Below are 24,481 nucleotides of genomic sequence, written 5' to 3' on the forward strand. Positions count from 1 at the left end.
GGCTTCCTGCTATGATTTCATGCAACCTGTGCAAATTGATGGCTAACTTTTTTTGGCCTACATAGGAGCAAATCTTTTATTATGTTTTTACTTTCCATTTTATCTTTTAAACATGTTTTATACCAGCAGTTTTTATTATGAGTCTGCAACAGTTTGTTCATGTTTTATCATGAGTTAGCCAACATGAACAGATAAGTGGATGGTTTAATAAGGGAATTAATGTTTTGTTCAGGACTTATATTGAGTTGAAAGGTGTTAATTTTCATTTAGAAATTTAAAAATGTTCTTAATTTTGCTTATGGTTAAGCTAACTTTTTAAATATTTTATTTGATTTTAATATTTAATGTTCTTAATTTCTTAAAGCCAAAGCCAACTGAAACAGTCACAACTGATGAGTCTGGGGTAAGATCAGTAAAGTGACCCCAGTGGTTTTACCTATACTTGAGTTTATTCTTTTTACCATGTCTTTTTTCCACCAAGTTTTTCTGTATTTTTCATTCCTGTCTGACTGCAAAGGTGTTATGCAGTGGTTTGCATTCATTGTCAGTGTTCTATTGGAGTCTATTACAAACAAACCCAATATGATCCTATTAACAAACCAGAAAACTTGGAAATGCATGTGGTGTGTGAAGCATTTCTACAGGTCCTGTGTTTTCAGCATGTAATTTTTCCTTTCATATCATGGTTATCAAGGTGAACAGGCTCTCGAGATACATTTCCAAATCTTACCTCTTCCACCTTTGCATTTTATGTTGTTTTTCTGGAAGTGTTGCATGTTTGAGTTTGTATTTGGTTTGACTTCTCCTGATGCTCTTCAGAACTCTGAGGACAGCGCTCGGATCTCCATCACTTTTTTCCGTCTCTTCCGTGTGATGAGGTTGGTGAAGCTGCTGAGCAGAGGAGAAGGAATCAGAACATTACTCTGGACATTTATCAAGTCATTTCAGGTTAGCACAAGTTATTTAAATTTGCTTTATAATTACAGCCATTTATACACCAAATTTTATGAAGAAATACCCCGTAGAATGCAAAATATGTTTTTAAGTTAATATTATCAATAATGACATATTTAAATATATTTGCATACCAATGCCAAAATTATTTTCACCAATTATTTCTGGGAGTCTGAGGATCATTCTTTGTCATTTAATATTAGCTCTTACTGTGAGGTTTCGATGGTACTTCTGGAAAAATATTTGGCATATTTAAAATAGGTTTGACATACATAGGTCTCATGCTTCCACACGTTTTTATTAGATGACTGGAAAAGAAGAATTTAACACATAAATTAAACCAATTTCATAAGTGGAATAGATACTTGAATCATTGCTCCTGGAAATGGATGAATGTGAAGTTAATGGAACTCTGTAACTGTATAGAAAAAAGTATCTTTGTGTTGTCAGAATCAGTAATGAATGTGAAATTAAAAAGATGATCCTTCCCTCTGGATTGCTGGCAGAAGTAATTTAAAATACAATGAAGTTGGTATACATTGCATGCAGCAAAGTATTAAGAGTGACAGGTAATAACATTTTAAACACTTGCACAGGAAGAAAAAGCTTGGAAAAGTCTGTGTTGAACAGAGAGATTACTTTTGCAAATTGAAATAGAAATGATGGTGTGAGATTATTAAAAGACAATGCACCTGTCCCTTTCTAGGCTCTGCCTTACGTTGCCCTTCTGATAGCCATGCTGTTCTTCATCTATGCTGTCATTGGAATGCAGGTAAATAGAGATTTTTTTTTAGCATTAAACAATAGTACAGATCTGTCTGAGACTTGTTTCTTAAGTTGCTTATTGAAATATTTCTTTCATAGTAGTGCTATGTATAAGGCAGAGCTTTCAGAGAATTTTCTTGGTGTGCTGCTTTTTTTTCCTTGTGTTATATTTACTGCACTTATATACATAATGAAAAATCTGAAGTGTAATAAAAGGTGTTTTTGTGGCATTTCATACATCCTGAAGGAAGTTTAGATTGCAAGGCCTACAGCCTCTGACAGCACAGCTCACTGGAATGCGAGTCAAAATTCTGGTTTATTGTAGGTGTTTGGAAAAGTGGCCATGAGGGACAACAATCAAATAAACAGAAACAACAATTTTCAGACTTTCCCCCAAGCTGTGCTTCTTCTCTTCAGGTGAGCAAACCTTAACTCTCACTCAGTACATCCCATTTCACTGATCTATGAAAAATGTGCAAAATGTGCTTGCAACTGAGAATCAGCTCAGCTCAACAAGCACCTCCTGTTGGTGGCTGTGTGCTGAGTGTCCTTTGGCACAGAGGGTTCAAGGAGGTGATACAGACCTGAACTCCTCACAGCTCCTGGGAAACTCCTCCTTTGGGCAGCATTCAGGCAGAGCCCAAACCTACAGCCCAGACATGAACCTGCCTGAGCACGGGGAAAGCTGCGGAGACTCTGCCCTTACTGGTGGCAACTTTAGAAGTGCAACTTGTGTGATAACTTGAAGAAATTAAAAATTATTGCAAACATAAAGAAATAAACCGTTTGCATTTGATGAAGGGGGTGTAACTTGCAGAAGGGAAATTCCAGATGAGCCATAGGAGAAGCTTCCTGATGGTGAAGGCAGTTAAATCTTCATGGCGGTGGGAGGGGATTAGGGGATTTCCATGACTGGAGAATTTAAGAAGGCAAACATTTGCCAGAAGTGTTTCAAAATGTCCTGGAGCAAGGAGAGAATGACATGGGACAGGGATGCCTCTAAAGGTGACAGCCTTGAGCTGTCTCTTGCCTGAGAGTCTGTAATTCAGCTCCTGTGCATTGTTACTCACTTGGCTGGAAAAACTGGCAAGGACATTCCTGGCACCAGAGGCATCACCCACTGAGTTCTAAATCACTTTATGCCTTTGACACCAGGAAATGAACTCAGCTAAAGGTGTCATAATTATGTAATTGTCATTTAAAAATTTGAAATTGTGGTACTGCACACAGGCTTTATGCAAATGTGAAAAAAAAGCAATAGCAGAAATTAGAGAGGCATTTCTTCCAACACAGGGGAAAGTTCATCTTTTACAAATATGTACTTAGAAATTTTATGACTGATTTTCATACACAACACTGCTTTTGTACACAGTCACTTCACTGCAATAAGTATTTAACTTGTAAATCAGAGTTTGGGGTTACAGTTATTACATTCAAGCCTTAGTACATTACCTTTTAAAATGTGTCTGCAATGTCAGATTATGCTTGTCAGTTCTAAAACTTGCTTTACACTTTTCTTTAATTAGTTTCTTCTCTGAAATGTTCATAGTCTGTCTTCACATTTGTGCTTGTATACAAAGTGTACAGAAAGTAACAAATGAATTAATTTTGAATCCATCTTGATCAAATAATGCTGCATTTATCTTTGTGGTGTTATGAAGGTGTGCAACTGGAGAAGCCTGGCAGGAAATCATGCTGGCATGTTTGCCTGGAAAGCGCTGTGATCCTGAATCCGATTATAATCCTGGGGAAGAATACACATGTGGAAGCAATTTTGCCATCATTTATTTTATCAGTTTTTACATGCTCTGTGCATTTTTGGTGAGTTTAGCTTGTGCTTATTAACAGCAATGAGCTTTGACATTTTGGGTTTCTTCTTAATGAAGAGTGTTGAGAGAATGACTGAAAATCCCACATCCAAAATAATCTGGCAAGGTTATGTTTTTCCATACAGAGCCTTAAATCCTATCTTTTCTACCAATTTTTTACAGTGAGAATGATGAAACACTGGCACAGGTTCCCTAGAAGGGTGATAGATGATCCCCATCCCTGGGAATATCCAAAGTTAGGTTGGACAGAGCCCTGAGCAGCCTGATCCTGCTGAAGATGTCCTTGCTTATTGCAGGGAATTGGTGTGGATGACCTTAAGAGATCCTTACCAACCCAAACTATTCCATGATTCTAAATCCCCATGGGTGAGGCTTTCTTCTGACTGCACACATGTGCAGGGTGGTTGGCTGCACGTTTGAAAGCTGAGTTAGCAGTCTTTTCATAGCTGCTATTTCATGCATTTCTCGTTATTCATTAACAATGGAACTGCAATTCCCCTGACTGAGCGGTAATGCTGTTTGTTTTGTTTAAACTTAGCAGAATTTGGATTTGCATCTCTACAAGTGTCCTCATGTGTGGCACATAAGAAGTGAACAATAACCTTTCACCCTAATCTGTGGCGGAAATGGATTATTTGCTGTGAAATAATCATTGAAATATGTTTTTCCTCATTGCAGGTGTCTGGTATAAGCTGATTGATTTGTTCTATTCACAGTAATTGTTTCCTTGCAAAAGGAGAGTCGTCCAACAAAATTCTGTGAACTGATGTAAACATATGTTCTGTTGCTCTGTGCCACTTTCTCTGTTAATTAATTGTCATGAAATTGAATCCTATTCAATATACACTGTGAGATATACACTGTGTCATAATGTGCATATTGGATCCATTCTTCAGTTTGACATAGTGGGATCTGGTAAATTGAGGAAGAGAAACAAAACTGTGTTGTAGCCTATGTAAAAAAATTGAGTACTCTAAAAGACCATGTTCTTCTTAAGTCATTATTTGATAGACTTCCATTTAGTTAAATGCAAATATTTTCAGTGACATTTGCCAAAAACTATTGATTTACTTGAGTTCTTAAGCCACTACATAATAAATTGATAAAAATTCAAAAAAACAAGGAAAACTGTTCTTAATTTTTTTTTTTTTTTTTTTAGATTATAAACTTATTTGTGGCTGTCATTATGGATAATTTTGATTATTTGACACGTGACTGGTCTATTCTGGGCCCCCATCATCTGGATGAATTCAAAAGAATATGGTCAGAATACGACCCTGAAGCCAAGTAAGTTAGATCATTTCTCTGATGTTATTTATTTGGCAAAAAGAAGCAGAGCAGGGTGTATATTTTGGGAGTGGATGTTTGTTCACTGGTGTGTGTTGTTCTAGGGGAAGGATAAAGCACCTCGATGTGGTGACGCTGCTGAGACGGATTCAGCCACCGCTCGGTTTTGGCAAGTTGTGCCCTCACCGAGTGGCCTGCAAGGTGGGTTCCACCTGATTTTGTCTGGCTGCAACGTGGTAGACCAGGCTGGAGTGAATAATAGTGTGCAACAATATGTAGCAGCAAATGAGAAGAATGAAAATTAATGGGAATTTAAAATGTTATAGAATCATTCAGGCAAAATGTGTAATTTTGATGAGGATTAATGGCACTTTAATGTAAAAGTTGAAGAGCAATTCAAAGGAGCTGAATGATTGTTACATTATTTGATAGCTTCAGAATTATGGATATTGAAATCTATGCAATTTAATTGGGAATGAGTACAAACATGTTAATTGAAGGACTGGTACAAAGTGCTGTCATTTGGATTCATTGTATATCTGTTTTATAAAAAGGTAAAGTTGACATGTAAACCTCTGGGCTCAATGCCACTTAAAGCAAACCTCTATCTGTCTATATGCTAACATCAATTATTCATTGAGCAATGCTTTTAAACTAGAATAGAAGAAAATCCAAGTCAGACATTAGGAAAGGATTTTGATGGCTGAAGTTGTGTCCCTTTGGCAGTCAGGGTCACAGCACTGCTGCTCTAGAAGGAGAACTCTGGTGCAGGGTTGGACTGAACCAAAGAGAAAAGCCTCTTTCACAGCAGTTCAGAGTAGCTGGCATAAGCTGGCATAACATCACCTGAGGAATGAATGGGCTGGGACAATTCAGACCTGGTGCTCTGGTTCTTTATGGAGCATGAGGAAGCCCTGGGGAGCCTGGGACACGACTGCAGCTGGAGTGCGTGCCCTCAAATAACTGCTTTTGTCCTTAGTACTGGCACAATGGGCGTCAGTCAAAACTGGGCTTCAGTGCTTGAAAGTCAGCGCATTAAACAGCTCAAGAAATCTTGTGTACAGTTTGAACTTTTGTATAAGCATACATGTCATTAAAATCAAAAAGAAGCAATATTGTTCTTAATTACTGCATATTATACACAGGTAGGATGGAAAATTCAACTTTGTTTTGAAGAACTTACATAATTTATGTTCCTCTCAATAACACTATTTGAACACATCAGCTTTTCAAAAACTAACATTACAGGAGGTTTCTTTTCAAGGAAAACAGCATCAACATTTGTTTTCCTTTTCTCATTTTCAGAGGTTAGTAGCCATGAATATGCCACTCAACAGTGATGGGACTGTCATGTTCAACGCTACTTTATTTGCTTTGGTTAGGACTGCTCTAAAGATAAAAACAGAAGGTAAGGTTCTTCATTGTAAAGCCTTCACTGCCCTTGTCAGAAAGCACAATGAGGAAGAGTTACAATTTATTTCTTTTGTTGGATGTGAGTAGGGCTGCCTTGGTCTCACTGGATCTGGTTTGCTTTTGGGTCATGGATTGTATTCACTGTTGGTAGGAATGATTTGCTAGAAAAATGAAAGGGATAGTGAGACCAGAGCCCAAAATACCTCAGAAATTATTCTGTGGTTTTGTCTGGTCAGGTAAAAATGTGCAGCACTGGCATAGCAGGAGTTCTACTGCAATAAATGAATGAATTTCCCTTCCTGCCCAAATAAGGTGCTCCTTCCTCACTGCCTTTTAGCTCAGTGCCTTGGATCCCACAGTGGTGCAACTTTTGCACACTTTAAAGCAGCATTCCCAGTCTGGTTGAGGCCAGTTCTGACTGGGTTGAATAGATTTCTCTCATTTACATTAAAGAGGGAAAGGTTTTTAAAGATAGTGGGATGTTTCAAAGATCTCTCTACTTTTACACATTTTTCAGGGTTTTTTTGCAATCTTTTACTGCTTTTGCTTCTGTGTTCTGCTGGCAATAACAAACTCAGATTAAGGCCCCTCAGGCACTGCTGTGTGAGCAATGCAAGAGATGAAATACTGCTCAGTACTCAGTTGTTTGAACTTTCAAGCTGTACAACTGACTAATTACTGTGATTAAGTAAATAAAGGTTCAGCTTTGCTTCAAGGAAAAAGTGGCTTGTAAAGAAAAAGTCATCACTTTCTGGACAATTTATGCAGGAGTGACAGAGTGAGGCCAAGTCACCTGGAAGTCACCTTTGATCTCTGCACTGCTCCAGAGCTGGATTTGAAAGCACCAGGAATTTGCTGTCTTATGCCATTTTTTCTCTTTAGTTGTGGCCTTGTCTGCTACATCACATAGCATGGGCTTTCCCCAAAGGATCTCTATCACAGTCTTTAACTGTATACAGCTAATTAATATCCAAAGAATCATTCACTGCAGCTGATAACCATAATTACCATCCTCTGTTTTGCCACTCCTTGCCACAGGTAACCTGGAGCAAGCCAATGAAGAACTCAGAGCAGTAATAAAGAAAATATGGAAGAAAACAAGCATGAAGTTACTTGACCAAGTTGTCCCTCCCGCTGGCGGTCAGTCTGATAAACTCTGCCATGTGCTGTTCTCTGTGCATGTTGGTCCTTCTAGAGTGTCAGGAACCAAAGAAACAAAACTGCTAAATTTTGCGATTATAATGTGATTTAAGAACAACAAAAAATAGCAAAATAAATATTGAGACAATGCTATTAGATTGCAAGAGACAATATTAGAGACTGATAGTGAAACTTAGATCAAAATGAGAGAGAAAGGAAAATGTTATACTTATTTTCTTGCTTGAAAAAAATACCTTATTAGACCTAAATATAGTCTTGATTTCAAATCATTCAGCAAAATAAACTAGCTTGATTTCAATGCATTGAGCAAAACACCATGTTTTGTACTATGCTACATTATAGCTTATTTGCTTGTATATGTTGAATACTTCTGGGAGGAAAAAGAATTAATTGCCAGCTTAAATTTTTTTTTGCTAAATTAATAAAGCAAAAAGCTAAATTATCTCAGTTACACTAGTTTAAACCAGAGCCATTCCACAAATGATGGAAATGGTTCAGATTTATGCTGATAAGACTGAGATATGAATGTGGCCTATTTAAAGAGATATCTGAATTCCCAAACATTTGTGAGAACTACAAGGCACATTTATTAAATGTTCTTATGTGCCATAAAATGACATGTCAATATCTCTCTTTGTAAATATATATATTCTGATATATATATTTAGCCTTTTTCAATATATACATTTTTATTAATTCGCTGTAGTGTAGGTTTAGGTAATCGTTTTCTACTTGCTTTTTCAAGTTTTAAAGGTGCAGGATCTGTCTCCCTGTCACTCATACCCAGGGTATATTTACCCAGACATCCAATCCTCAGATCCAGTGTAATCTCCTGGTGTTTCTTGAAGTTTATTGTACCTTCACAGGTTATGGCAGCTCCCAGGGCTGCTCAGACTCCAGCCCCTGGCCCCAGAAGGGGATGGCCCTGGATGGGGATGCTCGGTGCCAGGAGGAGGAGGAGCACTGCCTGCACTGCTCTTGGCATCACCCAGGAGCAGCAGCAGCAGCTCTGTGGCTGGAGGAGCCAGCCTGGTGGTGGTGTGGTTGCTGGACAATGGTGGGGATGAAGAAAAAATCTGGCTAAATTGACTCTCCAAAGGGGAACTGATACTGCACATTTAAAACAACTTTTGTGTTCTACTCTGTTGTTTTTAGCCTTACACCTAAGTGCTTGCATGGCATAGATGAATCGCTTTGTTATTGTTGTAACTATGTGCTTGAGCTTTTTCTGCAGCCTCTGTTCCTTTCAACTATGAGTCTTTCCGAATATTCTGAAGCAATTCTGTTTTAGGGTGGTGGCATGGAATTAGTGTTGCCTCTTGCCAACTTTATTCCCCTACATTTTTATTGAAATAGAGACGCATGCTTCAGAATAGCGAGCTCTGCCTGCCTAAATCAATCTGACAAAGAACCTGTACAGATTACATTCCTAGAACTAATCTCACCTAGTGATTCACTCTTAACTTCAGCTTCATTTCATTGCTGAGTATAAGCTGTGTATTCATTTTCAGCTATACTAAAATTCATTGCTAAATGTTTATTCTGCAAATGTAGCTCTTCAGGATAGCTGGAAGGCTGAAAACCTGATGTGCTCAGTTGATAGGAAATAGAATGGCTTTGGCAACCCAGTATAAATGGGAATGTGTCAAGAATTCCTGCAGATCTATGAGTTTTCAATTCCAGTTTACTTTGTTCCTCTGTAGATCTTGTTATGATTTACCTGAAAATATTGTAAAGCACCTAGAAAAAAAAGAGAAATACAGCTATTTTACATTCATATGCTATAGGAGTGTAAAATAGCTTAGTGTACAGTAGAAATTGGTTTTCATGTTTAATATTCAATGGAAAATTGTCTATGAATTAACGCCAGTGACACCTGATAATAACAATTTCCCAAGAGATGGAGGATTCTCTTCAATATGAAACAACAAAATGTTCAAATTCAATATGTTCAAATCACTTGCACTTAAAATTATTGAGAGGTGCAGTTTTTAGTAGTTTGCTCCAGTATTACTTGTGCTGATATTACTGAATGCTGGGTCCTTTGTATGTCATGGCCATGTCTCCAGAACACTTATTTGCAGAGCAGAATGAAAATAATCCATATAGCAGGTGTTTTTCCCCCCCTTGGATTATAAATAGATGCACTGGAAATAAACAGTTAATTCTTAGTACTGATTAAATAACTTCTTATTATAACTCAGTGAGACTGTTAATAGCTAGCAACACATTTTCAGTACAGAAAGGTGAAACTGCTTTGCAGAAACATAGAATGTCAGTCAAATGTTTGATGAATAAATGAGACTAGAGAGTAAGAGAAATATATAAAACTCACTAAGGACTCACCTATATTCTCTAAACTTCCCAGTCTCCGCCTGCAAATCCATTTAATCCTGCCTAGTACCTTTTGCCCCTTCAAGAGCTTCCTTTTGAAATGATTACTATTGCTGTCACTAATTGTAATTAGCGATTTGTCTGTTCTGTGGTCAGTTATGCTTAGCTGCCTTCCTATAGCTGTCTGTATCTGGCTGTATGTGTGTGAGTCAGAAAAGAGAGTCAAGGATGGCTGCCCTTGGCCAGGAGCAGCTCCTGTGTGCTCATGTCTGCAGCACTGGCTGTGCCTGTGACACGCACAAGCACCGTGGGGACACAGACAGCCCTTGGCACAGCCCAGCAAGCTGGCAGTGCTTTGGTCTGATGTGCTTATGAACAATTGGTGCCCAGAGTGATCAGTACGGGCCCTTCATTTCTGCATCCCGCTGTTTCACAGGTGTTGCATCCCAGGCACAGTCAGTGGCGGGGCAGTGTCATAGCCTGACGTGAGACACGCTGAGTGCCACCCCAGCAGTGTTTGCTACATCCAGTCTGTCACTTCTGTGTGCTTGTCCTTTCTGGGAGCCATTTGCTAACTCACTTCCTTAAAAGTTCTGTTCAAGTACTTGGAACTTGGTATGAAGGATGGGGAAAGGCTTATCTGGGGAGTGAAACCAGAGCTATGTTGCAAATCAGTGGATTTGTCTAAACCAGGGAAGGGAAAGTTTACATTACATGGTGTGTAAGAGATCTCATCCTAATACAATGAACCATTAGTCTCCTGAAGAGCTGCAAAGGGAGATTACAGGTGAACATTAAAGCAAATGTTCACAAAAGTTTATTCATGGGATTCATAGAGTCAATGAAAAAGGTTTTTATTGCTGAGATGGAATCCATAGACTGGTGAGCTTTTCATGTGAAGTGTTTCTGATATTTCCTGCTAGTTCCTTCTTTCCTAGGAGGAACTGGGGGGCTCTGACCCTTGAGGGGTTGTCAGAGTTTGGCAGAGCAGGCTCTTTAATATGCTAAGATACTTCCTGTAACAGACTGGTCTCCCAACCAGTATCTCTTGAAGCAATTGTTATAACTATTTTTATTTTGATATATTTAAAGACAAACTGCGTAGAGAAGACAATCTGGGTGCATTTTCACTGTGCTTAAAGCCTGTTGTACTTTCCCACATGCATACAGCCCATTTCAGACATTCTAATGTGAGGAGATGATTTTGCATGGTAGAGGTTTCATTTTGAGATAAATTTTATCAGAGAGGTAAAAATAAATTTAAAAAGTATTGTCCATGGAATGGATTCCTCACCCTCTTTGATGAGAGAAAGTCACTGAAAGAAGAAAGTCAATTTAAATTACAAAAACTAGACATTACATGTAAAAATAGTGCTGCAAATACTATCCTTAGTGAGATACATTGGCACATATTATTGATGAGATACATGGACACTTTATTTTAATCAAATGTTAAAAAACCTCCATAATTTCTAATAGAGGTGTGTTAAAATATGTCTGGGCTTGTTAGATTTTCATGCTCAGTCTAGTCCAGCTGATGCCTAAACCACACCAGCCCCTCTTTATGTGCTGCAGGAACCAGAAATCCTGTTGCCAAAATCTACATCTGGATACTGAAAAGCATGAGGAGATTGAACAGTACAGCAGGAAGGGAAAGGGAACTTCATGTCAGATAACTCTAGGGAAAAAAAAAATAAATTGTGTGACAACAAAAGCAATGTTTTTGAATAGAAAACTATTTCCAGTTTTCTGGCAAGCATTAGTCACTGAGAGATCAAACTTGCCCAGCTGAATGATTCAATGGACTCATGAACAGCCCCATTCATTCTTAACCTGCTATGAACCAGGAGGTTTTGGTGTCCTCACAAAGCACCTGCCTTTGGAAACTTTCAAATTTGGATTTTGTTCGCAACAGTGACTGTAAAAATGCTACATTTTACTGCCCTGGCTGTTTGCCTGCTGTTTGAATTGTACAAAATTCACTGATGGAAGTTATTTCATTCCTTTCAGCGTTACAGAACCGACACAATACATACACTGACAAGCAAATGTGGTTCATCAGTGACAAAAAAAGGCAGAGTCACTCTTATGAACATCAATGTATGTCAGACATAGCAGAGTTTATAAATCTGTTTACTCTAAGTAACTAAAGCCAGTACTCCAGCTTCTATATATATACAAATATGTTTATGGTTTTGGTAGAAACTTAGAAGTACACGAGTCTTGGTAAAGTATTGAATTTTCTCTTTTATTAGGATGAGTTCACTTAGCTGACTGAACCAAAGCTGCTTGCTGAAACATTGCTTTTGAGCCCCTGACAGGCTTCATTGTTGGAAGCATAGTACCTGTTGCACCCATCACATTTCCCCCAAATCAGATGTGAGTGTACAGGCTATTGATAAATGTGCTGACTTGGGAGAGATCTGTCTGGTCTGTTCATTTAGATGATGAGGTAACCGTGGGGAAGTTCTATGCCACCTTCCTGATACAGGACTACTTTAGGAAATTCAAGAAACGCAAAGAACAAGGACTGGTGGGGAAATATCCTGCGAAGAACACCACGATTGCTCTGCAGGTGATTTTTTTATGTTTTTAACTAACCATTTTGTGAGCTTACTTGAAATAGCAGGTAGATGAATATTGATGATTGTGCAGTGCTGCCAGGATTTTATTTAGCTGGGACACTTTTGGCCCTTATTCATCAGAAAAGTAAAAGCTAATCCTGCTGTTCTGTCTGTAACAAGGTAAGTGCAAAAACTTATTCTCTATGGATTATTCAAACAGTAGCAATAGTTATGGAATTTCTTAGCAAGTCTGACAGGTAAATCACAGTCTAAAGTTGCTGGTTGTATATTGGATAAATAAAGCTCTGAGTTATCATTTGTGTTCTTTGTTTTGCTTTAATTTTTCGATTTCTTGTGTACCCAAAATGCTAAAAGCTAATTCTCAGGGAACTTCCTACTGTGCATTACTTCATAGTAAATAGATTTTTATACAGTATCATTTTTATTAATTCTCATTTTCCTTTTTCTTTTCCACTTATGATATGGTGAAATATCTTCCTATTTTTTTATTATTTGCAAATTCTGAATTTTTCATCCATTAATTTCTTTCATAGGAAGTATCAACAATACTGCATTAATGTCACACACTTCTGTCTATCTCTTAAAACAAGCTATCACATGGAAACAAGGACAATAGATCTGGCCCTCTGTCTCTCAACAGGCCTGCAGCAAGCAGTCCATAGAGTACATGTGATCTAAAGAACAAATTCTGACAACTTCTTTCCACTGGTACCTTTGTAGAATGAACTTTGAAACAGGCAAATGGAAAGCTGTTCTCAAATAATTCCAGACATCATACACTGCACCTTTTTTATTGGATTGGTACTTGGTGAATTTCAGTTAATGATTAGCGGTTTGCTACAAACTATAAATATATTTGTTTCTCATAGTTTTTTATTCTGATGCCAAAATTTAGGACTATGTTTAGAAAATCCCTTCCTAAAAGAGGACAACTGTGTTAACTTGATTCAGGTACTGTTTATTAAAACCCTGTTGGGGTTTAGCAAAATGATCTTGGCTGTGTTAAGTGAGTAATGTGTTTCATTCCCATTTCCTAAGAAAGTCATTGCTGGCAGCTCTGATTATGATTGTATTCCAAATCACCACAGGTGTAAGAGATGCAACAAGCAGGGGCAGATTCACCACAGTCCTTGCTATGTGCTTGTGTCCACATGGCTTGCCAGGGATGTATGAACTGTATTTGCATATAGGAAAGAAGAGAAAATTATTGGTAATTGGAAGTGATAAAAAGGCTGTAAACTGTTGAGAGGGCAGTCAAAGATGATGGATTTTTAGGAAGGACTTTTCAGATTTCTTTATTGCTGAAGCATTTGAGCATAAGGAGGTCAAAGTTTTGAGCCTCAGTATTGCAGGTTTTCACTTGTGTTTTTGAAATTGCACACATAAAAACGCAGAGAGAACCACTGAGCTGTCAAATGTGAGCGTGCTCTCTTGTTTATTGTCAGACTCTGCTTCCTGTTCAATGACTGAGGGCAAGATGGAACTGGAAAGACTCAGCTCTTCCTCTGTCATCAGGCAAATATTTTTCAATTTAAAAAAATCACCATGAATCTCTACTAGAAATCTGCAAAGACCTGTGGGATTTGAGGCATGGAACTTTTTTTTTCTGATTAAAACAATTATATCGAAATGACCCAGGCCATTAGATGGGAAGATTATTGCTTCTTTTTTTTCCATCTTCCTCTTTTCTTCTTTTGTCTTTCTAACAAATCAGTAGGAACTCAACTTGATTGACCAAATAAAAATGGAAATATTGTTTCAAAGAGACCTGAAACCTGTGGTTGGGGAAAAAAGCCCAGTCCAGCGTATAAATGAATAATATAATTTTAAACTGTAAGCTGCAGCATGTCAAATTCAAAGTCATAATGCTGTGTTTGTTAGAATAATTACTTATATGAGGATACAGCTTTAAAACAAAGCTGCATATCATGCTGCAAAATCCTTAAGCAAACCTGCAGATAAAAGCAATTTCACCTGTTCCAATTCGTGTCAAAAGCCATATGAGCCATAAATGCTCTTGTACTTTTGCTGATACCTGTGACTTTCTCTTGGGGTGAATGAACTGGTTAATTAGTGAAGAACATGGTTCTTAAGGATCTAATAAACCCCGCAGTTCCTGCATTATCTAGCCTGGCTTTCCTTATCTCCTATCTCCTGCAAGAGAGGAAGAAAACAACCTGCTATTCTCTTCAGCTATTTACAGTCCCTTCCTTACCTTTGGGTCAAGCAAGAGGTGAGTTACAGTTTATAATCCTGCTGATTCCTGCAGCTGCCCATGTCACACTTTCCTGCCCTCAGAGAGTAAAAGCTCCTGTGAGACAGAAGGCTCCTGGTGACAGAATCCATTGTGTTTTAATTCAAAGGACAAGCCTTGGGAGAAACATTAATGGATGCTGAGATTTTCCCTGTTTTATTGGACTGAAACAGCTTTTTAAAAAATATAATTTTTCTGCCCTCTTGTATTCCTCATGCTCAGTAGGCTGGATCTTTTACAATAATTTCATTCAGTACTTTTGAAGATACTGAAGGGAAGCCCTGTAACTGTCAAATAGCCTAAGGTCCTGTTTTTCCAAGGAAATTACACTTTTTTTTTTAAACTAGTCCTTTAGCTGCAATCTAAGATATTGCATAAGGCATAATTGGATGCCTTAGTTTTAGCTAACACTTTTAAAACCATGTACTTCTTATACTGCTGTCTCTGATAGAATGACTTAAATGAACATAGGCAGAAAAGTGACGTGGACTAATTTAAGAACTTTTGCATGCAAAATAAGAAGGGTTTTTAGGGCTGCAAAACAACATCTCCACAATATTACAACTAGACTTCAAGGTCATAAAAATAATGTTTGCAGCAAGAAAAGCACTTCCAGAAAAAGTGTAGTATAGAAGACAGGGAGCCATCCACACTGTCTTCAGTTAGTTTTAGAGAATTGCATATCATAGAGTAAAATTCGGTGAGCTCAGAAAGTCTAGTCAGGCTTTCTGATGGCCTACAGTAGTTGTTTTAATAAGTTCTGTTTCACCAGGTGTGGGAATAAATCTTTCCTTGGAAGCCACATTACTTAGGTAAAGATCCAGTCCGTGCACTCAGGAAGGAAGAATGGAAGAATGACCAAGTGTAAAAATACTGTTCTTAGAAGATGTTATCTTCAGAGAGACACATGGAGCATTTCACTTCAGGGTGAATGAACGCTAGAATATACAGAATAGGGGTTTTATGTCATTAAGACTCAGGCATTTTAACACATGGAACTGGAACTTGCATCCTTTGCCTGAGTTTTGTTAGCTTATATGAACCCAAAACTTGTGAACTGTGTCACAAGAATGTCCCTGGCAGCCCCCTCATGTTTGGGGGCCAAAATCTCCACCCAACTCCAATAAAGGAAGCAGCTGCTTCTGACACTGGATTTAAGATGTGTTTGGTACAGGAGAAGAAACCATTGTAGTTTGGGTTGAGTTAGAAAATAAGAGCAGAGCTCTCTGCAGAAGTGGATTTGCTTTGTGTATGCCAGAGCGTGCAGTTCCTCTTACTTCACAGTAAATTCATTCAGGGTGATTTTTATTCTGTAGAGCTCAGGTTTTCCTCAAGGGTGTAGCATTTGCTGTCAGCCTAACCCAGGCTGCTGTTTGGGTACGTGTCAGAGGGGAGGCAGCAGCCTAGAAAGTGAAGAAGGGATGATTATCTGCTCATTCTGTTAAGTCAAGGAAGTCTTTTTTGCCATGAAGTTTCAAATCCTTCCTCACTCAGAAAAGGACACCTCAGACAATAACCAACAGCAGTTTGTTTAAATTTGCATATTGTCACCAAACCCATCTTCAGAGCAGCAGTAACAGCATCCCTTGGAGCCCCACAGTTTGTCTTCTGCAGACCCAGGGAATTCATGCCCTTATGAAGGCCAGACAAAAAGGGGCTCTGAAATGATGGGTGACCAGTTTGAGTCAGCTGTTTATGCCATTTTTGTGGTGTTACACATGCCCTGAGGTCACCAACAAAAAGGGTTTCCATTGCCTTTCTTGTGCTGTTGACTGATACTTATGCAGTGACCACAAATATATTTTCTGGGTCAGAATGGCATGTCTTTGTGTAATGATGGAAACTTGTATTGAGCCAAACAGTGGTCACATTGCTAGTAAAATAGATGTTAAGTGAAGCATGAACAATTTTAATTACTTTCATCTAGCACAGAGAGGGAATGAACTAATTCTGCACTATTTTTCCTATGGAAAACACTTGCTGTAACATCTGTATATAGATGTGTTAGATATGTAACACATCTATATTAAATATTTATTTATTTGTACCCCTCTTTTTTAATACACATAAATAAAAGTTAAAGGATATTTTCTTTCACATCCCAGCTACATAAAAGCACTGATTTATTGACCTGAGCCTGATTTTGGAAACATTTTTCAGATTAAACTAATTATGCTTTTTTTTTTCTCTGCAAACATTACAACTACTATTAACCCTGCAGTAAACAGTGATAGAAGAAGGAAAAAGCCAAACCCTCTGATAGGCATCGGCTGAGGGGTTAATTTGTTGCTCAAGTTCCATTTAATTGTGCTCCCCTGTCTGTGTGGTGCTCCCAGAAGGGCTCAGCTCTGCAGCCTGGGCTGGCTCAGAGCTCGGAGCCTCGGTGCAGCTGCAGCGCTCAGCGCTGGGAGCGGCTCTGCCAGGATGGAGAACCCGGGGCAATCAAGGCTTGACTACTATGTCTCCTATGTCCACTGCTACAGTGTAGGTCTTTCAGCTATTTTTCTGCATGCTTATTTCCTTTCTAAAGCAGTTCTATCATTTTATTCTGTTCATGCTAACCTCAGTTTATTTTTATGTTGAAGTGTCAGTGTAGCTCTGAGGTTTTTTACTCCTTGTAGTTTTCTTTGCTCTAAAATAAGCAGATAGTAAAAACATGTTCTTTACCTATAAATCTAATGGTTTACAGGAACGTTTTTAGAGTCATTCCAGGCTTCTGGGATTTTGAAACTCTGAAAACTGAAGCATTTAGAATTAAGGTTTGTGGGTTTTTTTCCAGTTCTAGTGAGTTTATATAGCAATATACATAAATATACATCATTGTTCTAAAGTCTGTGAAGCAAAGTTTGCCAGTGTCTTCCAGTTCCTGGTACCACTCTAGGATGCCTCAAAAGAGGGACCACTGGGTATTTTACTGACTGGAAATAGTGTAGGTGGCAAGGATATCATTTAAATAAGGGTAGTGTGCTTGCACTTCTTAAAAGAAGCTTAAACTGCATGTATATGTAGGTTAGACCATAGCTTAAAATGGTTGTGGACTGAATTTAGGTACAGGGAAAACAATTTTTATAATATTTATAAGCATTTGAAGGTTTTTTTCTGAAAGTCATGATGGTAGTCTTGCATTAGACACAGATTTCTTACTATAAGACATGTATTTAAAATGGTGTTAGTATTTTATGCATACTGTAGATGTGGGAAGTTGATTTAAAACCTGTTTGGCATTTTTTAAAAGCAGTCTTTTCAAAATGTTTACATGTTTAACTTCCAAATGTTTTGATGGTTTGGTGTGAGTTGCCTTTCAAGCCTTTTAAGGCGTATCTCTAAATAATCTGTCTAGGGGTAGTTATTGGTAATATGATATATTTTCTCACTGAGGATGAGGAACTCCTACATTTCTGTTATTTCTGCTTTTGAAAACACATCTATATCGTCTCAATAGTGTGTCAGAGAGGGGCATCAGGGCATCAGTCATCGTCTCTTGAGATGCTCTTTAGGACCCAGCACTGGTGTATCAGTGCCTTGTGCCATCCAGAAAACATTGCAGGTGCTGTTGTGCCTCCCGAGCACAGCTGCACAGAATTACCATGTTCATCTGCAGTCATTCCGGGCATTGATGGGAAAGCCTAATTAAAGACATGCTTGGGTTTCTCATGTAATTATGTTGTTCAGCACTCGATGTGTCACTGCTTTGCTGAGTAACCTTTGGAATGATACTTCTCATCTTTCTCTCACATACAAGGAAAAAAGATGAAGCAAGGAAAGAATCAAAATTTAAATTTTGGTTAAGCAATGTGTCTGAACAAGAAATAACTTATTTTGCAAACTTCTAGTGAAATCTGTAGAACGGAATTAGAGCCGTGCTCAAGCACTGTGAGGAAGCAATCCCTCTATAACACTCAAATTTGACTTTTTTTAAAATGTCATTATAACATGGTGCTTCAGGAATGTGGCACATCTTTAATCTCTGTATGTAATAAAATCTTATGAAGTTCTGTGTAGGGTAATAACCACCTCCTAAGAACTTTAGCAGTTCTAATGAAAAAGAAACAAGCACACGTCTGGCAAGGGTAGACAATTCACTATCCACGCCCTCTTTTTTGAAGAGCCCCATCTGCTCAGCTTTTGTTTTTATCACTGATTTAAATGTAGCAGTTTTTAGAACCTCACAAATTGGAGTGCTCCCATTGCTCTCTTGTGTGTTGCATTGTCACCAGGGTTCTTGCTGGGTAGACTAAAAAGTGCAGTATTATGTAGGGAATGTGTGTCTGCAGCACACTTCTTCCCTGTAAACCAAAGAACAGGTGTGGGGAAGGTCAGTTTGATATTTGTGTTCACTCTTTTGTTTTAGAGATCTTTGGTTTTGGTGCTGGAATGTAAAGTCAAATGTTTGATCAGTCCATTCTGCCTCTTCAGTCTTTGCAAAGGACATTAAGTATTCATTAAGGTTCAAAGAAGGGATTTTCCTACTGACATGAAAGTACCAATTTCTGTGTTTTTATGTCAGTCCCAATTTTGCTGACTGATCTAATGAAGAATTTTCCTGTCAGTGAGAGATCAGCATGAGCATTATGAGTATCATTATGTGGTGCTCCCCATAAAATATTTCTTAGATTACTTATGATGCTGTTGGATTGCACCAGGTAAGATGAGACAGTAAGTGGGAGTAGTCATTTTCAGGATAGAGTTCACAAAATTGTTGTAGGTCATTCATTAGAGCAAATAAACTGAGGAATATTTCAATTCTGTAGACTGGTGTTGCTTGAGATCTTCAGTGCTGGCTGTGAGTGAATAAATCTGCTGGGTTTAGTGTAATAAACATATACCTTTGCCTATAGGTATATGTTTATAGGTGATCCAGGTTTCTTTCTTCCACTGCTGACTGTGTAAATGCAAGAGGTCTGTTACTTGGAAATGAGTTTTACTGGAGAGAGATGAGATGATAAAGGCTGCCTGCTTTCTCTGAAGTAAAGGAGAGGTAATTCACCAAGAAGTAAGCCAGAAGGCAGTTGGAAATGTAATGAAAATTAAATTACTATTCATGTGTTGCTGTCAAACACGTGGCTTTTCTCAGCTTCCAGGCATGTATTTGTGGGGCTTTGTCACGATTTGGCAGACAGAAGTATGAGCCAGTAGATTTTGTCAGAGTTAAATTTTGTCTGGTGCTGCTCTCTGACAGCGCTGTGTTCGCAGAAGGGCTCAGCTCGAAGGCAGCCTGGGCTGGCAGAAACCTCAGAGCTTTTGTGCAGTGTAGAGCAGCACACTCAGCCAGAGCTGAGAGATGGGCTCCTCCAGCATGAACAACTCTGGACAATCACGACTTTGCTGTGTCTCTTATTATGTGGATCTTGTTATGTGTACTTATTATTATATGTTCAGTGTTAGTGTAGGTCTACTCAGGTGTTTTTCTGGATACTAATTACCTTATTTAGCAGTTTTCAAATTGTATTCTGTTCATACTAAGCTCAGTTTATTTTTATGTGAAAGTGCCAGTTGAAGTTTTTAGTTCTCTTTGCTCTGAAGTCAGCAGGTAGTGAGTGTGAAATGCAAGTGGCTCTTCTAGCTAATGGTCAAATAACCAAAATATAATAGCAGTCCTCTAGTAAATAAATAATGCCTTTGTTAAATCAATAGAAGCCTCTAGTCTTCCCCCTGAATAGGTGTACCTTAAAGTGTTAATTTTACTTTCCTTTAGCACCTTGCAAAATGATGACATTAACAACCTTGCTGAGGTTCTGACTATGCAATTAGCATAAGAAGTGGGAGAAAGCACAATGTATTCATGAAATGAGTATTGTATATTAACTCACTAGTAAATGATTTTTAGAGCCTTGTTCAATTATAGCATAACTCTCAAAGTTCATCCCTGAGGAAGAAAACTGAATTGCCAAATAGATGTAGATAATTTGATTAGTCAGGCACCTTTTCCAGGAAGGGAAATACTGGAGTGAGTGAAACCTGAAGTGGAGCCTGTAGTAAATCTACAGGTTCAAAGCTTTTTGGTTCATCCCTTTCCAGGTTCTGATTGCCCACACTGCATAAATGCCATTGTTCTCCGCAGCCAAGCAGCTGTTTCTGTTTTGAGCAGTTCTGAATGTGCTCCTAGGAGTGTGTGAGGAAACAGCATGAATGAGACCAAGCCATGTTTGGGGTCCTCCAGGGTCTCTCAGCTCCTTTTGCAGCTCTGAAATGCACAAAATTCTCTACACATCCTCGTGCTATCTCAGGGCAAGTAACGTGCAATGTCAGTGTTGTGCTGGGACAGCCCTCACATCTCCTTCAAAAATGCTAAAAAAGAATAAATCACATTTTTAGATCATAATCAAAAATTCAGCCAAGTGCTGTGCAGGATTTTTAGCGTGTGTAAGTGTAGTGGTAAAGGGTTAAACACACACATCTTGGGTTTTGCTGAATCTGAGGAGATAAAAGAAGTTGCTGGGAAGAACGAGATTGTGATTCTTGCTTGGGATCATAGCAGGCAGAGTTAAACCAGGAAGAATATCTCCTTTTTGAAGTAAGGCCTGCACAAAGCACTGAGCTCTTGGCCTGGGGTATGATGTTTCTCTCCTCCCTGATGTGCAGGTCTGTCCTGGACAGTGTCAGCATTATTCCTTTTCCTAAATGTTGCTTGTGGTAGCAAACTTGAGAGGAATATGAACTGGTGTACACTGAGTTTCTGCTGCTGTAACTCAATGGTTTTCTAACTAAACAAAAGCTTTAAACCAAATATCTGCAAATCACAGTGCAGTGCAGATGAGCTGGAATTATTTCACTGCTTTCTTTTCCATCTGAGCTCTGCTAAAATTGCTGTTGCTATAGCAAAGATCTCCTTGTGTTTCCTTTGTTGACACAGGCTGCAAACATGTTTTGAACATTATATATACATCTCATTGAAATGCATTTTATTATAGTTCTTGCTGATTACTTACACTTTTTAATAAGATTATTTTTTCTTCTATAGGGGTCCATAAATCAGTGGTGTTTTAGTCAGTGTCTACACTGTGATAATAAAGACATGATCACCTCAGTACTACCAGGGTGGTACTGGGATATATAAACTTTTTATTAATAATAGTAAAGGAACTTACAGCAGAATACATCCTCTGTGGATGTCAGGATACAAAAACTGTTAATTGTCCTTTAAAATAATTTTAACACCAGTAATTAAAGAGCAAAAAAGGATTTGCATTCCTAATGTATTATGGTGTTGTCATTGATTTAGGCAGGACTAAGGACACTTCATGATATTGGCCCAGAAATACGCCGAGCTATATCCTGTGACTTGCAAGATGATGAACCAGAGGAAAACAATCCAGAGGAGGAGGAAGATGTTTATAAAGTAATGTCAGAACACAACCATGTGAATTGTTTTTTGTATGATATGAGAGTAAAGAATGACCTTGTCCTTGAACATGAAATAACATAGTAATACTTTTAAACCCCTCAAATCAGAAAAAATATATATTTTATAAAGAAGTAAATTTTATGTATAAATCTATAAAAATGGTAATATTAGGACACTTGCATTTCCTCATAAATTTAGGAAACAGTTCCTGCAGGGTGGTTCTCCTGCACCTAATTCTTTCTCATTAATTCTTATTTTTTCTTAAGCAAATCATATCAAAAGGCATGAACCTTGCCATCTCAGATTTTGATAGTGGCAAGGTTGAAACTGGGTTTAACCTCTGCAGTGGTAGATAGGAAGAAGAGAATGAAAGTCTATGCAAGCAAACCACAACACAGAACTGCATATTTTAAGATGAATGCATGGGGTTACACAGAAGTCAACTAAATAAAATGCCATTTCCAATCCCATGAGGGATGTCAATAAGAATCAATAAAAAAAAATAGGTTTCCTCTTTATGCTATTTAGTCCTAAATGGTGAGCATGTAAATTTGGTGTTATAATCAGAGGCAGTCTGCAAACCATTTGTCAGCCAGCAAGAAAACTTATTTTTTCCCCAAGCATTTCAGAAGAAGCAGATGTAAAATCATGCTTCTGCAGGAATTACAGCAGAAGCCCCATAGCTTGCTACTGTCCTTTGCACAAAGGAGGATGTGGCACTGGAGACAGTGCCTCAGCTGCCATCAGTAGATGCATTTCTCTGCCAACCATCATTACCTCCTGTCTTCTCTAGATTGAGCTGCAACTCAGACTGCTGTCATCCAGGACCCACACCTGGCTAGACAGGGAGGCTCCCTAACCTGGGTCAGGTGTCCAAGAGAGCTGCATGTCATAGTCATAACTTAGCACCTCATCCTCTCTTTCACCATCCATCACACTCCCAGGGCTGATAAACAGAAACTCTTTCTTGTACCTGCGAGAAGAAAGAATGGAAGCACTGGAGCTGAATGTTCCCTACCTGGGATTTGCTTGCAAGCTGTTGCATGGCACTCCATCCTGTCTGAGTGACGCCTGCTGCAAACCCATGCCCTGGGAGAGCAGCACAGAACTCCACCAAGGCCTTCCCAAAAATTAAGCAAACACATCTCTTTCTGAGGAAGCTGGTGCATGTTCATTTATGGGAGTCTAGGTTTCTCCTGCGTAATAAAATGTGGAGAAAGCTGGATATGTCACTTTTACTTGTGTGGAAAAGAATAATGATCACAGCATACTGTTGATTTGACTCTGAAATACAATATTGTCATCACCACAATCACATCTTTGTCACTTCAGGAGATTCCATCTGAAGCATCATAAAATTAGAAAGAAAAATCACAGGTTACTTGAATTGCTACTTTTCTATGCATGTAGGAGAGAAAAGTCACTGTCAAGAGTATGTTCTGTTAAGGTATCTGATATAATTTTTTCTTTCTCTTCCCCTAAAACAGAGGAATGGTGCCCTCTTTGGCAACCACATAAACCACATTAGCAGTGACAGACGAGATTCATTTCAGCAAATCAACACCACACACCGTCCCCTACATGTCCAGCGGCCTTCAATTCCCTCTGCGAGTGATACTGAGAAAAACATGTATCATCAGGCAGGCAACTCTGTGTACCACAACCATCACAATCACAACTCGGTAGGAAAGCACGTTCCAAACTCAACAAATGCCAATCTCAATAATGCCAACGTGTCCAAAGTCCATGGAAGACACACAAGTTTTGGGAACCGTGAGCACAGATCTGAGAACGGGTACCGTTCACACTCCAGGACTGACCACGAGAAGAGAAGAAGGCCAAGCAGTAGGAGGTAAATTTAAATATGTCTTATTTAATATGTCTTATTATTATCTTGTTTTAAAATAAATATATGAATACATTATAGGAAACTTAAGCTAAGTGAAATTAATATGAATCTTCATTTCTGTTGCCTACCGATGTATGAGGTATATTTAAAATGTAGTTGTGATGATGCATAAAGCTTTTCTGTGGTTTGAAAGTAGCAGTTTTCTTTAAAGTGAGATCATTAGTTACAGCACAGACATTGTAATCACCAAAGAATTTCTCTAAATGACTTGTTCTTAAAATATTTTTCTCATTTTTGTGGCCTACCTGGACAGAACACGCTACTATGAAACATATATTAGGTGAGTTGGTATTGCTCTGACATAATTGAAGAGGACAGGGAGTTTTTCTTCTTTATTTTTTTCCTCTCCTTTTTTTTTTTTTTTTTTTTTTTTTTTTTTTTTTTTTTCTAAATTAACTGTATAACAATGCATATGCTCAGTAACTTGTGACAGTTTTAAAGTCTATTTATTTACTGCCTGTTCTAAAAGGACAACCTTTTGGTAAAGTTCAAAATTATTCAAGCCCTTTTGAAAGTCTGGGCAGGTTTCTGCAGTTTTCAGCAGGCTAAAGATCACACCTGATTGTAGTCCTTGTTAAAAATTGACTTAACAAGACTGGAAAAACCACTGGTGTTAGCTTTGATAAATGTTAATGTGTACAGTTC

At 38.3% G+C, this 24,481-nt stretch overlaps 1 protein-coding gene across 13 annotated transcripts in view; it reads left to right on the top strand.

Moving 5' to 3' along the window:
• The window catches only part of CACNA1D (calcium voltage-gated channel subunit alpha1 D), a 167,441-nt gene that overhangs the window by 133,802 nt on the left and 9,158 nt on the right, over nt 1-24,481 (top strand). For 9 of the 13 annotated variants that reach the window (XM_064432540.1, XM_064432549.1, XM_064432550.1 and 6 more), the window contains 13 exons: nt 365-403; nt 820-948; nt 1,661-1,726; nt 2,045-2,136; nt 3,381-3,540; nt 4,708-4,835; nt 4,940-5,036; nt 6,141-6,243; nt 7,287-7,388; nt 12,188-12,318; nt 21,805-21,921; nt 23,415-23,779; nt 24,090-24,116. In XM_064432540.1, coding sequence (XP_064288610.1) covers nt 365-403; nt 820-948; nt 1,661-1,726; nt 2,045-2,136; nt 3,381-3,540; nt 4,708-4,835; nt 4,940-5,036; nt 6,141-6,243; nt 7,287-7,388; nt 12,188-12,318; nt 21,805-21,921; nt 23,415-23,779; nt 24,090-24,116 — 1,556 coding nt within the window. The remainder of the gene's footprint in view (nt 1-364; nt 404-819; nt 949-1,660; nt 1,727-2,044; nt 2,137-3,380; nt 3,541-4,707; nt 4,836-4,939; nt 5,037-6,140; nt 6,244-7,286; nt 7,389-12,187; nt 12,319-21,804; nt 21,922-23,414; nt 23,780-24,089; nt 24,117-24,481) is intronic. The other 4 variants (XM_064432546.1, XM_064432548.1, XM_064432542.1 and 1 more) reach the window with 3 other exon arrangements.

Source organism: Passer domesticus, chromosome 9 (assembly GCF_036417665.1).
Source record: "Passer domesticus isolate bPasDom1 chromosome 9, bPasDom1.hap1, whole genome shotgun sequence".
Classification (NCBI taxonomy): domain Eukaryota; kingdom Metazoa; phylum Chordata; class Aves; order Passeriformes; family Passeridae; genus Passer; species Passer domesticus.